Source organism: Mastigoproctus giganteus, chromosome 11 (genome assembly GCF_048544385.1).
Source record: "Mastigoproctus giganteus isolate SK-2022 chromosome 11, ASM4854438v1, whole genome shotgun sequence".
In the NCBI taxonomy this organism is placed as follows: domain Eukaryota; kingdom Metazoa; phylum Arthropoda; class Arachnida; order Uropygi; family Thelyphonidae; genus Mastigoproctus; species Mastigoproctus giganteus.
The window spans coordinates 38,737,712-38,753,593 of NC_143585.1; the positions used below are offsets into that span (position 1 = coordinate 38,737,712).

General features: G+C 38.6%; 1 protein-coding gene across 3 annotated transcripts in view; it reads left to right on the plus strand.

Moving 5' to 3' along the window:
- The window catches only part of LOC150077923 (uncharacterized), a 56,405-nt gene that overhangs the window by 19,504 nt on the left and 21,019 nt on the right, over positions 1 to 15,882 (plus strand). For all 3 annotated transcript variants that reach the window (XM_090385117.1, XM_090385118.1, XM_090385116.1), the window contains exon 3: positions 10,266 to 10,462. In XM_090385117.1, coding sequence (XP_090241243.1) covers positions 10,266 to 10,462 — 197 coding nt within the window. The remainder of the gene's footprint in view (positions 1 to 10,265; positions 10,463 to 15,882) is intronic.

The following is a 15,882-nucleotide window of genomic DNA, read 5'->3' on the forward strand; positions in this document are numbered from 1 at the left end:
GTACAGCAATTAATCAGGACAACTGAGATGAGCAGTAGTTGAATCAACTAATAATTGGGATTCTGTCAGAAAAACGGTGTGGGGTTTGGCAGAAGTGAAATGGGTATCATTGAGATTAAAACTGATACTACTTATATTTGTTGAAATGAATAAGGAATTGCTTGGATGAACAAGGAAAAGGATTAGATCTTTTCACAGATAAGTGTATTTTTCCACCACTGTTAGTTTAACTATGCATGATACGATTGAATGTCATTAATACAAAGTTCAAGGGACCTAAATTTTGACGTTTTGTAATAAAGAGGTTTCTAGTAATGAGGTCTCCCAAAAGCGTCAATTTTTTTTTTTTTTTTTTTTGGTACATACTATATATCTAAGAAGAATAATATCAAAAATAAATAAAAAAATAAATTAATTTAAATTAATAAATTAAAATAAAATTAATAATAAATACAGAAGCTTTGTCTAACAATACAGTAATGGGATTGTCACATTTTTTAAAAGATTATTTTATTTTTAAGGTAAATTAAGAGAAAAGCAATTAACGGAAATGAAAATATTGTACAGTATATATTTTGATATATATAGAATATTTTTGTATCACAGTAAAAAGAATTATAATCTTAATATAAAAGGAGACATACAAATCATTAAGTTTTTAATAAATTAATCTAATTTAAAAGAATCCAGTGTTGTTTGTCCTGTATGCATACAGCACAGACATTATCAAATGCAATAGTTATTTCTCTATCAATATTACTGCAGGCCAACACATTCTCTGTTATGCTCTATGCATTTTGGGCATCTTTTTTAGATGGCAGCTTGCGTGTGCTTCTTCACTTTTGCTGTTGAGCAGCAGTGCGTAGCACACGCTTCTTGATTAGACCGGGGTTCGAGCCCGTGGCCACGAAATATGGAGGATGTGGAAAGGTCAGGGAATGAACACCGCATATCCCCGGAGCAATATGGCCATAGTTGCTAATGCTCCTAAAAACCAAATAACAACAACTTTTGCTGTCGCTGGTAACAAAATCATTGTTTTGCTTGGTGCACAGCAACTCTAGTGTTGGCATTGCTGTGGTAGCAACTTCATCATCCATCTTTGCAAACTCTTCAAATTTGATAACAAAATTCATATGCTCCTTCAAATTCCCCTATTCCTCAATGTTGCTATCACATTCATCTGCTGGACCGTGTTTTTTTCGATGATGTTCTCTCCAAAGCCCCTCTTTCTGAAGCAGTTGATTATTACACTTGGTGCAATACTGTCCCAAGCAATAACGAGATTATGGATTTTTATGTTCCAATTTGGCTGCAAATTGTTCCCTCCTATGTTGTAGATCAAGAAGCTTATCAAGTGGGCTCTATATACTCTCTTGAGGTTATAAATAATGCCTTGATCCAGTAGCTGCATAAAACTGGTGGTAATGGGAGGTAAAAACAACAGCCATATATTTGTCAATTTAAGTGTCTCGGCAGAATGTGCTGTTCAAGGATCTAGAATCATCAAAACGTTCCTTTATTCTGAAGCCATTCTTTTGTCCACTTTTGATAACCAACATTAAAAAATTTTGACTATAAGCCAACTTCTATTGGCCTCATAATCACAGGAAAGTTGGTTAACTTTTATAAAATATCTTGGCTTGGAAAACTTAACCAATCACAAGTGGACAATTTTGTACTGCCATCTGAATTGCAGCATAACAGAAGAGTGAGTCTTTGTTTACTTAATTTTTCACCATGAGAAGATCTCCTCGAACATAAAATGTTTTATTTGGCAGCAAATTATAAAATAAACCTGTCTCGTCAAGATTAAAAATATCCTTCCCTCATATTTTTCAAGAATGAGCCATGAATGTGATAGCAACTTTGAGGAATAGAGGAATTTGAAGGAGCACAAGTCAACAAAGAAAAGGCTACCCAGAACACAACCAGTGTTCTGTGTAGCGTTTTCTTTGTTGACTTGCTGTAAACATTTGCAAAGCCAAGTTATTCCTGTCTTTAAATCTTTGGAGCTAGGCACTGCTGCATTTGAAGTCACTAATTCCATTTTGCTGAGCTAGATAATTCGAACTTTTCTTGAAAAATTGGACCACTAGTTCCTTGGACCAGGCAGAATGCGCTGGTCCAAGGAACTAGTAGTTGTTGGTGACTATTGTCAGGGAAATGGGAAACATGCTTTGTAAAAAGGATAGGTGGAACAGACCAGTATGTCTGCCAGGGGCAAAGGTTGATGACATTGTAGAGCAGATATCATCTTTTAAGGGCACAAAAGGTGATATAGTTGTACACGTTGGCACCAATGATATCAAGAGTAGGAGACTGGCAGAATTGCTTAACAAGTACAGGTCACTGTTGGAAAAAAGCCATGAAATAGGGTTGAATTTGAAAGTGTCTGAAATTCTGCTCAGACACGATAGGAGGGAGTATATGATGAGAGCCTTGTCGATCAATTCGGCCCTGGAAAGATTGTGCAAGGCTCAAGGGGTAGAATTTTTTTCAGCCTGGACTGCACTTGTTAACAGGAGGGATTGCTTCTACAGGGATGGGATACACTTAAATAGAAAGGGTGCAAGAATATTTGCTGATGCTATCGAGGCAGTGTTAGGTGGGTCAGAAAACTGCGAGCTTGGGAGGAGACAAAGACGAATAGATTAACAGTAGCCACTGGCAGAGGTGAAAGAGATTCTTGCACTGCTTCTATTGGAATGAGCAGAAACCTGAAAAACAAGATGCAGGATATTTCAGAGACTGCCGGGAGTCATTGTGGTACAAATAAACACATGGGTTGTGTTAGGGTAGCTAAGAATAAGAATAGGTACATGTATACTTGCGTGTACACCAATGCTAGGAGTTTAGTAAATAAATTTGAATTTGAGGTATTGCTCAAAACATCAAAGGCAGATATTGTTGGGATATCAGAGACGTGGTGTCACACATATAAGGAATGCAGAACTGGAATTTGGGGAGTACAACGTCTACAGAAAGGATAGACTGGATAGGAAGGGAGGAGGGGTTATGCTATTAGTTAAGAAATACATAAAATCCAAGGAAGTGAAGCCAGTGGACATCGCTGGACAGTGCAGTATCGAGTCAGTTTTGTGTGACATAAGCATTGGGAGATCAAAATTGAGAGTAGGAGTGTGCTATGGGCCTAATGACTCTGATGAGTATAATAAGAAACTGTACAGGGAAATAGAGTGGGCCAGTAAATCAGAGAGTCTTATAATGGGAGATTTTAATTCCCCAGATATTGACTGGAATTTGGGGGCTGGTCACTCACACACTAGCAAGGCTTTTGTGGATTTATTGGATGATTGTTTTCTACATCAGCATGTTTGGGAGGCAACTAGAGGGGGAGGAATACTCTTGATTTGATTATCAGCAGTGATTCTTCATGCATTAAGAATCGGAAGATAAATGAACCACTAGGTGGCAGTGATCAGTGTGCTGAAATGGGATTTACTCAAAGAGGTAACTACCATCAGGGGTAAAGGGAAGGGTTATTGCTTTCGTAAAGGCGACTACGGTGGACTGAGACAGTTTAAATTCTATGCAGTGGGACCAACTGATGATGTTACCAACAGCAAATGCAAAATGGGAAGTATTCAAAGAACTTATTTTGGAAGCTACTAGGCTTCACATACCAACTAAGAAATATTGTTCAAGGTTTAGGCCTAAATGGATGTCAGAGAACTGATGAGGCATATGGCAGAGAAGAAACATGCATGGTGTACATACAAATTAACACGTGACACAGAAGCCTATGATAGATACAAGTTGATATGCAACCAAGTTACAAAGGAGGTTAGGCAGGCGAAGGCAGATTATGAGAAATCCTTGGCAAGGGATGCAAAGAGTTCTTTACTTATGTAAACTCTAGAAGGAAGGGGATGAATCAGATTGGTCCACTTGATATCGATGGTTCAACTGTTGATGATCCTGCTCAGGTAGCTAACAAACTAAATGAATATTTTGCATCGACATTCACACACGAGGGTGCCTTTCTTGTAATAACTGAGAGTAAAGTGGAGGAGGAATTGTTGAAGATAAACACAAGAAAGGCACCCGGGGTGGATGGGATCTATCCAGTTATATTAAAGGAGGCAGCAAAGGAAGTAAGCAAACCCTTAACCATAATTATGAGAGCTTCCTTGGACTCAGGGGAGGTACCCACAGACTGATGAGATGTGCAAATGTGACCCCAATTCACAAAGGAGGATCAAAGACTGACACAAGTAATTATAGACCTGTGAGTTTAACTTCTGTTCCAGGAAAATTAATGGCGGCACTAGTTAAAGAAGCACTGCAGGATCATTTAGACAAGACTTCAGTTATAGCTCGGACACAGCATGGTTTTGTTAAGGGGAAGTCTTGCCTGACCAATTTGATTGGATACTATGATGCAGTCACAAAGGAACTGGATGCAGGGAATAACTTTGATATTATATACTTGGATCTTAGAAAGCCTTTTGATACTGTTGCACATGGAAGACTGCTGCACAAATTGGAGCAGTGTGACATTGGAGGCAAATTGCTGCTGTGGATAAAGGGGTGGCTGAGGGGGAGAAGACAGAGTGGTAATCAATGAACACTGCTCGTCGTGGACTAATGTTATTAGTGGAGTCCCTCAGGGCTCAGTCCATTATTGTTTTCTCTATTCATAAATGATATTGATGATGGTATATCAAGCTTAATGTTGAAGTTTGCAGACGATACAAAGGTAGGCGGGGTTGTTAAGGACACTACTGACACTATGCTGCTGCAACAGGATCTGGAAAGGTTGAGCAGATGGGCTGAGGGGTAGCAAATGAAGTTTAACATTGACAAATGTAAAGTACTACACATGGGAAACAGCAACCCCAGAGCAACGTATCAACTCTGTGGTACTACACTGACAGTGGTAGAGAATGAAAGGGACCTGGGGGTGGTTGTGCAGGCAGATATGAAGTTCTCTGAGCAGTGTAGATAGGCTGCAAGAGTAGCTCATGGTGTATAGTCGATGATATATAGGAATTTTTCTAGTAGGAATAAGGAGGTGATTATTCCCTTGTATAAGGCAATGGTCAGACCACACCTAGAGTACTGTATACAGGTCTGGAGGCCTCATTTCAAGAAGGATGTAGAACTGCTGGAACGAGTACAGAGAAGGGCAACAAGATTAGTGAATGGAACAAAGGGGTGCTGTTACGAAGAAAGGCTTAAGTTTTGCAAATTACAGGGTCTGGAGACTAGGCACCGGCTGAGGTGATCTGATAGAGGTGTATAAAGCCTTGAATGGTTTGAGCATGCTCAATGCTGATGGGATTCTTCCTCTTGCTCAGAATAATCACCTGAGAGGGCATAAATTCAAATTGAGGAAAGACAGATGTAGGATAGACGTGCGGAAATTTGCCTTTAGCCAACGCGTGGTTGATTGCTGGAACAAACTTCCATCTGTTGTAGAAGTTGATAGCTTAAAGAAATTCAAGACAGAACTAGACAAACATTTGGAGTGAATGGATCGGTGAAATGGGAATTTTCTTTTTTTTTTTTTTGGCTGATGCTGCATAAGCTTGCTTTTTTGCATCAAATGCCTATGCTAATTTGTTTCCTTTTTTTTTTATTTTTTTCACTGCTCTACTATCACACACCCCAAGTTGTTTTTAGTTTTTCAGTATTGTAGAAAAGTAGGTAAAGGGATGTTGTATTCCTTTGCAATGTCTGTTTTGCTTCGTTCCATCCTATTAGCCTCTTGTATAATTTTCAGTTTAATTTCCAGTCTTAATTCTGTCTGTTTACGTTTTTGCCACCATAAAACTGCTAGATGAGGTTTAATATAAAGAAATTTTAAATTAATATAAAGACAAGTTCCGAAAAAGACATCAGCTCAGATAAAATGGCACAAAAAATATATTGCTGTATACAATAGCAAAAGACTCTTTGAACTGGGGTAAAAATTGCAACTGACCTTAATCCCTTGGAGAGCAAGGGAATATATATAAACAACTTTGAACTAATTAAGAGTTAATCATTCACTAATTAAGAGTTAATCATTCACAATGATGTTTTTCAGAGTGCAGTTACGTTGTAGCTACCATAAACTGGTTTTGTTTTCACAAATGTAAATTCTAACAAGTCAGTGCCATTATTCATGAAGTAGGCAACTGGGTGGCCAGAGGCAATAATAGTGGCAATAATCGGACAACTGTGCCAAGATTGTATAAAACGTACAAAATAACAATATTTATTTCCCACAGGGTGAAAGCGAACTTTGTACTACATATTAAACAAATTTTGTAATAAACAAATACATTTACATAGAAAAGCCTTTAGGCGCCTCCATAGCCAGGTGGGAAGGAGCAGCAGTGCGTAGCACACGCTTCTTGATTAGACCAGGATTCAAGCCCGTCACCACCAAACATGGAGGATGCGGAAAGGTCAGGAAATGACCACCGCATATCCCGGAGCAATATGGCCTTAGTTGCTAATGCTCCTAAAAACCAAATAACTAACTAAGAAATTCCTTTGCAGAGGAATGGTATGTGCTTCATATAAATGAGCACTTTGTATAAACAGAGTTTGTATTAACAAGATTTTATTATATACAGTGAAACTTCTAACGGACACCTCGTTAACGGACATCTCTCTACAACGGACATTTTCAAATTCCCCAACTCGCCTCCATTGGTTTTAACGTGTTTGCAGCTTCTATCTAGCGGACATTCTCTGTAACGGACGCGGACAGGCAACCTGCACTGTTTCATTTAGATTAGCACTTAATTTGATCTCCCCATAACGGACAGCGGGCGAGCTCACGGCCCTTTTTCTAGGAACGTTTCTTCCACGTATTGCCTCAATCGTGTGTTTATTTTCTATTTCCGATTCTCTGAATTTTATCAAGGTTTACTTCGCGGTTCCAAGAATTTTAAGGCACGTGTAAAACTTCTGATGAATTCGGTGTGTGCAGGGGGGGGGGGGGGGGAATATGATTGGCCTTTCGTCTCCTCAGTTTCAGTTTTCAGTTTTGTTCAGTGTCATGTGAAGTGCACAATGTCTTCTCGTAAACATTTAACTTTAAAAGATAAAGTCGAACTTATTAATGCGTATGATCGGCAAAAAAATAGTGTTCGCAATCTCGCTGCAAAATTCAAAATCGGCAAGACGCAGGTAAGCGACATCCTAAAGGAAAAAAAAAAAATGAACTGCTCAAACAATTTTGGCAACACTGAAATGATCAGGTTCAAAAATCATTCCCGAAAACTGTTGGACTTCAAATTTGTCACGCACGTGCTAAAAAAATTCCCATTAATTGGCCTATTATTAGGGAAAAGGCTTTGGAGGTTGCGAAATCTACAGGAGTAAATGAGTTCAAAGCTTCTGTGGGATGGCTAGACAAGATCAAAACTCGGCATAAAATTTCTTGGAAAACCGTAAGTGGTGAAGGTGGATCTGTTGATACTGGGGTTGTAACAGAGTGGACCGTCAAATTGGAAGATTTATGTCGTGATTTTGAAGCTAAGGATATTTAAAACTGTGTTGAAACAGGGTTGTTTTTTTAAAGCTCTTCCTGAAAACACAGAGTCTAAAAAACGAAAAGTGCCAAGGTGGAAAAATTTCTAAGGAACGCTTGACTGTATTATTGTGTACAAATATGCTGGGAGACTTTGAACAACCTCTTGTTATAGGAAACCCACAAAATCCTCGTTGTTTCAAGGGCATAAAGTTGAATCTTTTGGATGTTGACTGGAAGTCTAATAAAAAAGCGTGGATGACACGACATATCATGAGCGAATGGATAAGTCACTTTAACCAAAACATGATTCGTCAAAACAGAAAAATTATTCCTTTCATGGATAATGCTGGATCTCACCTGCACATTGAATTGTCCAACATTCAAATCATTTTTCTGCCACCAAACACATCTGCAGAGTGTCAGTCCTTGGATCAAGGGATAATAAAAAATTTTAAACTTCACTACAGAAAACGTGTTTTAAGACATCTCATTGCAAACATGAATGATGTAACATGTGCGAGTGACCTTGCAAAGAAAATCAGCATCCTAGATGCGATTCAGTGGATTTCCTCTTCAGTAAACGCAATTAGAAAACAAACTGTCGTGAACTGTTTTGTAAAGTCTGGCTTCTCAAACGCAAAAATTGAAGTTGTGAACAGCAATGTGGAGCACCAAGAAGAACAAGAACTTCAACATCTATTGATAATGTACGATACTTCCGCTACAAGTGACCCTGGCTACAAAGATATAGACTCAAACCTCACTACAGAAGATGGTGCTCTAGATATCAACGACATTATCATCGATATTTTTCAAGAAGTTCCTCATGAGGATGAAGAAATGGAAGGAGGTCATTCTGTCGAAGAACGTATTAACGACGAACCACCGATGAAAATAGAAGATGCGCTCATACAAATCAATCGTTGAAAAATGTTTTTTGCTGCTGAAGAAGATACTGAAGGACTTTCGATGGTTACTTCACTCCAAAGAAATGTTGAAAACAAAATTATCAGCAGGAAGAAGGTGCAGAAGAAAATAAGTGATTACTGTATGCATTTTTCTTAAGATAAAGTCATAATATGCATAGCACAATTGTATGTATATTATTTACAAAAATATTGTGCAAAATCTGTATTTAATTTAATTTTACATTAAACATTTAACGATTTTTCTTTCTCTTGTGTATGTAATTGTATATTATTTACAAAAATATTGTTCAAAATCTGTATATATTTTAATTTAATTTTACATTAAACGTTTAACGATTTTTCTTTCTTTTTTTTTTTTCTCCCTCAGACTTCTTGTTAGCAGACACTTCTCTCTAACGGATACATTATTTAATCCACGAAAAGCAGCGTCCATTGATCACAACTCTCCATCTTCTCCCACTCAACCACCCTTTTATCTATTGTAGCAAAACTTGTCCTTAATACCATTATGCTCCAATTTGTATAGTAGTCTTCCATGCATAACAGTGTCAAAAGCTTTCCCAAAATCCAAGTATATGATATCAAAATTATTTTTTGCATCCAGTTCCTTTGTAACCACATCATAGTATTAAATCAAATTTGTCAGACAAGACTTTCCCTTAACAAATCCATGCTGTGTCTAAACTATTACTGCAGTCTTGTCTAGGTGATCCTGCATCACTTCTTTAAACAGTGACTCCATTATTTTTCCTGGAACAGAAGTTAAACTAACTGGCCTGTATTATTCATGTCACCCTTAGATCCACCTTTGTGAATTGGGGATACATTTGCCCATCTCCAGTCTGTGGGGACTTCCCCTGAGTCCAAGGATTCTCTCATAATTATAGCTAAGAATTTGCTTATTTCCTTTACTGCCTCCATCAATCAGTATAACTAGATGAATCTCATCCATTCTGGGTGACTTTCTTATGTTTAACTTCAACAATTTCTCCTCCAATTTGCACTCAGTTATTACAAAATCTTTTAGCTCCCTGTTACAATTTGATAAATGTCTGGCATTCTCCTCCCTTAATAACTCCTCATGTGTGAATGTAGATGCAAAATACCCATTCAGATTTTCAGCTATCTGAGCAGTATCATATATTTTGTACTATTAGTTACTTTCTGATCTATTTCAAATTTGAAAACTATGCATATTACTACCCACAGTATTAGATATCTTGAGTGAATATTGCATTTTGTCTTTATTATGTGAAATAAGGAATAACAAATCTTACTAACAACTCCTGCAAGACTCCTGTTTATAGAACTTGGGAGAGAACAGCAAGTAACTTTGAATTATAAACAAATGCACAATTTGAAATTTTGTAACATTAGTGCCTGTTATCCCCCGTGCTGTTTTTCCAAGCAAAGTAGTTTTTCTTGAAGAGCTCAAGTACCTTTTAATTTGCCAAAGCAATAAAAAAATCACTTCAGAAACTGTTGTGATAAAAATTTTCTAAATTTAGGAAGCTAAAAATTTCAGATTTTTAATCATTAATTAAAGGATAACACAGGATTGTTACGTTGGAGATACACCTATTTGGTACCGTGGCATCATTACTAAGTTAAGTAAAAATCTGCTCCAGAATAATGCTTAATTATATATATAAATTAAGTAAAATACCTTTTTGTTTTTTTTCTGCATACAGAATTGATTCATATTTGAAAGAATATAATTCAACATTTGAAATGTTAATTGTAAAAAATTATTTCAGTTTACTTATAAAATATTTTTATGAATTAGTAAGGAAGGAAATTTTATCTTTTTATAACTTCCATTTGATTCTATATTTTTTAAGGTAAAGGGGATAGGAATCATTTAAAGTCAGCCCATCATCAGAAGGTGAACAAGAAGTCTCCTCATGTGCCTCGTAAGGCACTTGGTAGTGTAGGTAACACCAAGTTTCCTTCTGAATTCATTGGAAAAACACCACTGTCTCAAAAACAAATTGGAACAGCTTTTTCTGTTCCAGCCAAGAAGATTATCACTAGTGAGGTAATTTAAATTTAATTACAGTATGTTATAAGTTCGTATTTTGTGTTTTTAGAGAGAGAGCAATCATATGTAGTGTTTGTTTATATTTGGTGACAGCCACAATAATTAGTAATAGCAAATGACAAGAAAGCAAGCTTATACACCATCTGCTAAAAAAACTCTTCCTACATCACCTTTTCATCCTTTCCAGTAGGTTATGCAGTTGTTCAATGAATTTATTTATTTTTATTATTTTTTATGAAAACCCCAAACGCGAGAGGTATTAGAACCTATAGTATTAAGTAATGTGCTTGGGTTGGAGGTTGACAAGATGAAAGAAGATATTTGTTGACATTAGACTTGAACTTCTGTAGACGGTAATTTTCAGGAAATACGCACGAAGGAAGGTTGTTTCAGGAAATGAATGAATAAACAAGGAAGATGAAAAGTTGGTACTGTGAGTTTGAAGTTGGACAGTAAATGGATGTTGGCTGGGGGTGACACGTGTTTGGACTGTTTTGAAAGAGAGAACAGGAATTATAGAAGCCAATTCAGAAGAACAGTGCCCATGGAAGTATCTGTAGAAAAGGCATGCAGCAGAAACAGTACGTCTATGACACAGCGAGTGGAGAGACTCTGTTAAAGAAGAGCCATTAATTAACCTAACTGCCCTCTTCTGAATGAAATCTAGAAGCCTGAGAGAGGTTTTGGGGACAACACCCCAGACGTGGGAATAATATTCCATGGTAGGGCAGATTTGTACAGAGTGAACAGCTGTTTGGAAGAAAAGTAAGGCCGAGAGCGAAAGAGAAAACCAAGTTTTTTTAGATGCAGAGGAAGCAATATTTGATGCTTCAAAAGAGATATATCATTTTGCCTAGAAATCGGAGTGTCACCAAAGATAAGCATAGGAGCAGAAGAATCCTTTTTGTGAGATATAAGACAAGACTGAGTTTTAGAAGGATTGAAATCAGCTAAGTTGTCTTTGCCCCACTGGAGACCTGATGGATCGGCATTTTAGGAATTGGTAGCAGATATTCGAGAAGTTGAAGCTGATTGAGCAGGGCAAGGTTTCTCAAAATGTAAAGTGGAATGCAATGTGCTATCATCGGTAAAACTATGGATAGGATTTCTAGTCAATGGAAGAAAGGCATTAAATATACAAGAGGAAAAGAGTGGGGGAAAGAAGTGAACCTTGGGGGACACCAGCATTAGTGGAGAAGTTAGAAGATAGACAGCCATCTACCATCACCCTCAGTGAGCGATCAGAGAGAAAACTGGACAATCAATTACAAAAAACAGTTGGCAAACCATAAGATGGAAGCTTGTTTAGAAAGCCTTTATGCCAAACACGATCGACAGCTTAGCATTAGCATTAGTAGAAGCATATGATGCAAGAAAGCAAGCTTATTCAGCATCAGCCAAAAAAAAAAAAAAGAAAAAAGCACAACCACTACTTCCATTTCACCCCTCCGTTCGTTCGAAATACCTGTCCAGCTGAGCCTTAAATTTGTTTAGGCTATCAACTTCAACAACAAGTGATGGAAGTCTATTCCACAAACCAACTGCCCGCTGGCTAAAGGCAAATTTCTGCACATCTATCCGACATCCGTCCTTCCTCAATTTGAATTTATGCCCTCTCAGGTGATTATTCTGAGCAAGAGGAAGAATCCCATCGGCATTGAGCATGCTCAAGCCATTCAAAGCCTTATACACCTCTATCAGATCACCTCGCCGATGCCTAGTCTCCAGACTCTGTAATTTGCAAAACTTAAGCCTTTCTTCGTAAGAGCAACCCTTTGTTCCATTCACTAATCTTGTTGTCCTCCTCTGTACTCGTTCCAGCAGCTCTACATCCTTCTTGAAATGAGGTCTCCAGACCTGTATACAGTACTCAAGGTGTGGCCTGACCAATGCCTTATACAAGGGAATAATTACATCCCTATCCCTGCTAGAAAAATTCCTGTATATCATTGACAAGACACCATGAGCTACTCTTGCAGCTCGTCTGCACTGCTCAGAGAACTTCATATCTGCCTGCATAATTACCCCCAGGTCCTTTTCATTCTCTACCACTGTCAGCGTAGTACCACAGAGTTGATACGTTGATCTGGGGTTACTGTTTCCCATATGTAGTACTTTACATTTGTCAATGTTAAACTTCATTTGCCACCTCTCAGCCCATCTGCTCAACCTTTCCAGATCCTGTTGCAGCAGCATAGCATCAGTAGTGTCCTTAACAACCCTACCAACCTTTGTATCGTCTGCAAACTTGAACATTAAGCTTGATATACCATCATCTATATCAATAATCATCTATATCATTAGCTCTTTGAGATGTCAAGAGCAACTGCTTGTGTTTCACTGAACTTAACTGCTTGTGTTTCACCGAACTTGTCCATTGAATTTGTCCATAAATGGGTAACATAAGCCGACCGGGCTAGCCGGGTTGGTAAAGTGCCTGCCTGGCAACCCAAAGGTCGCGGGTTTGATTCCCGCCTCGGGCTTGGATCAAAGTACTGCAAAAACCTTGGGAGGTGCATTATGGCCACAGAAGCCTATGCGCCAACAACTACCAAAAAAAAAAAAAAATAAGCCAGAATATCACCAATGGATCAACATTGACGGAATCCATACTGGCGATCGTTGATCAGACGGAAGGTTTCTAGGTAGTTTAAGAGTTGGCGGTTAATTGATTTCTCCAAATCCCTCCCATCCAATTATTGCAATGGGACAATAATTGGATGGGAGGGATTTGTCACCTTTTTTAGGAACTGGCTGAATATGAGCAAATTTCCAAGCAGAAGGAAAAACACCTTTGGAATAAAAAAGTGGCAAAGAATAAGAGTAAGTTCAGGAGCACAGGTTTTTAGAACAAGTGGATAAAAACCATCAGGACTGGGCACTTTCTTATCATCAAGATTTGTCAAAATCTTTCTGACATCCTTTTGACGGAAGACTACAGGGGGCATTGAAAGGAGCGTTTTGGGAATGGTGGGAGGTGTTTTTACCAAGATCATTTATGCATGAGTTGGAAAAAAAAATGGGATGCTAGCAGGCCAGCTTTATTCTTGGCTTAAGTGACAACAGAACCATGTGGTTTTGACAGGTGGGAGCAGAGATGGGCAAAAGTTGTGGCCAATAGCATTTGGCAAGAGACCAGAATGCTCAGCTACCATTAGGGCAAGAAGAAAGTTTTCTACTCTTAGCCTGTTCAAAATCTAGTTTGGACTGATTAATAACTGCTTTACAATTGTTGAGCTTTGGCGTAGGCAGAAAATGAAACTGAAGAATTGGAAACAAGCCAATTACGATATGCAGAATTCTTCTCTTGAAGAGCCTTAGCACATTTATTGGAAAACCAAGGTTTAGATAAAGGACGAGATTTTAAAGTGGAGTGTGGAATAAATTATTCCATTCCTACAATAATAATTTCACTGATGCGATCCTAGCAAACGTTGACATCAGAAGTTTTGAAACAGTAATCTGACCAAGGAAAAGAAGAAAAGACATCTCACAAGTCATCCCATTTTGCATTTTTGTAATGCCAAACAATACGAGGTTGGAAATAGCCATGAGGTAAAGGCTCCATTGGAGAAGAGACAATCACCAAGTTGTGATCTGAGGTGCCTAAAGGATCACTCACATTGACCATGTACTTAGAAGGGTTGTTTGTGAGAAAAAGATCAAGCGTGTTGGCCGTATGCTTAGGATTGTCTGGGATTCTTGTAGATTAATGAACAATCTGTGCAAGGTCATTAGTAATTGCAAAAGCCTCAGCATCTTGACCAGCTGGGTCAGTGTGACTAGAAAATGGACGCCAGCTGGAGTTGTGAACATTAAAATCACCAAGGAAAATTACCTCAATGTTAGGAAAGTTGGACTGAAGAAAGTCAAGTTGTAAAGAGAGGAAGTCGAAGAGCTCCAAGTGATTATTGGAGTTGGGAGAACGGTAGAGACAACAAATGAATTTGACACAATGAGGTAGGGATATTTTAAGCCAGAGAAGATCGAAAAGAGGGGATTCCATATTACCAAGTCTCTTACAGGGAATATCAGAGCGGACATATGCACAAGTACCACCTTTGAGGCGAAAGGAATCGTACAGTGAATAATTTGGGCAACTGAGATGAGCAGTAGTTGAATCAATTGATAACTGAGATTCAGTCAGAAAAAGTACATGGGGTTTGGCAGACTGCAAGTGGAAACTGACATCGTTGATATTAGAATTGAGACCACATATATTTGGGAAGAGAATTAGGAAGTGTTTGGGAGGTTTAGATCTTTTCACAGATAAGCTTACTCTTAGTTTGACAATTCATGGTGTGTTCAATAATAAGAAAAAGTGGGATGTGGACATGCTGTATGAAGTAATGACATTTTTGGATATGGTGTACACGTGGTAAGAATATACCCAGATCCTTGACATAATGTGGCCTCGACAATGCTCCTTGCATACACACTACTCAGACTCCCTTCAGTCACTATCTGGCAGAGTAGAGATAGCAAGATTATACACTAGCTTATCCAGAAGCCTCCTGAAGAGTTACCAATCGGTTCGGTCCAGTGTACTAACTAGCCGCTGGCCTGCGAACACCGTTTTAGAGCTGTACCCTCAAAATGTAAGGAAGGTTGGATCTTGCCATGATGTTCATCATAACCTCAAAAGTAATCAGTCATACTGCATTATGGAAGAGATGGAGAAGGGTTAACTGGAACTTAGCTCTGGAGACTAAACATGGGTTCCACCACTTCAAGCCTCCAATAAGCAAAGTGGTGGTATTGCACCTGTTGATGAGTCATCTACCACATAGTATTGCCTTGTAACACAGAGGGGCGCCACACTCCAACCCCTGCTTACGTTGGTTCATGCCTAAGTGGTCACCCACAGTGTGCATGTGCATGGAGATTATGCCCAGGATTACTAACAGTCCCACCATCGTGAAGGTGCAAGCAGAGGATTTGGCTGTCATAGACTGTCCGGACTTTGCCGAAATTGGGTCCACTTAACTTGAATATCACCCAAATATCAGTTCTATCAGTGTTTTAGACTCCCAGGTAACAAGTACAGCTTGTCCAGCATGTCTCTGACAACCTCAAGGACCAATTTAAATCATCTATGGCCGCAACAATAGATGGAAGTTTGTTCCAACAGTCAACCACACACACTGGCTGAAGGCACACTTTCCACACACATTCTGCAACCATCCTTCCTCAATATGAATTTGTCTCCTTGTGTGAATAGTCTCAGCAAGAGTAAGAATGCCATCAGCGTAGAGCTTGCTTAATCCATTCAAAGCCCAAAGCAAGAAGAAAGGTTACCTCTCAGGTGTCTAGTTTCTGTATACTGCTGTTCACAGAACTGAAGCTCTTTCTTGGTAAGAGTATCCCTTTGTTCCACTCACCAATCTCAGTGCCCTACTCTGCACCTATTCCAGTAG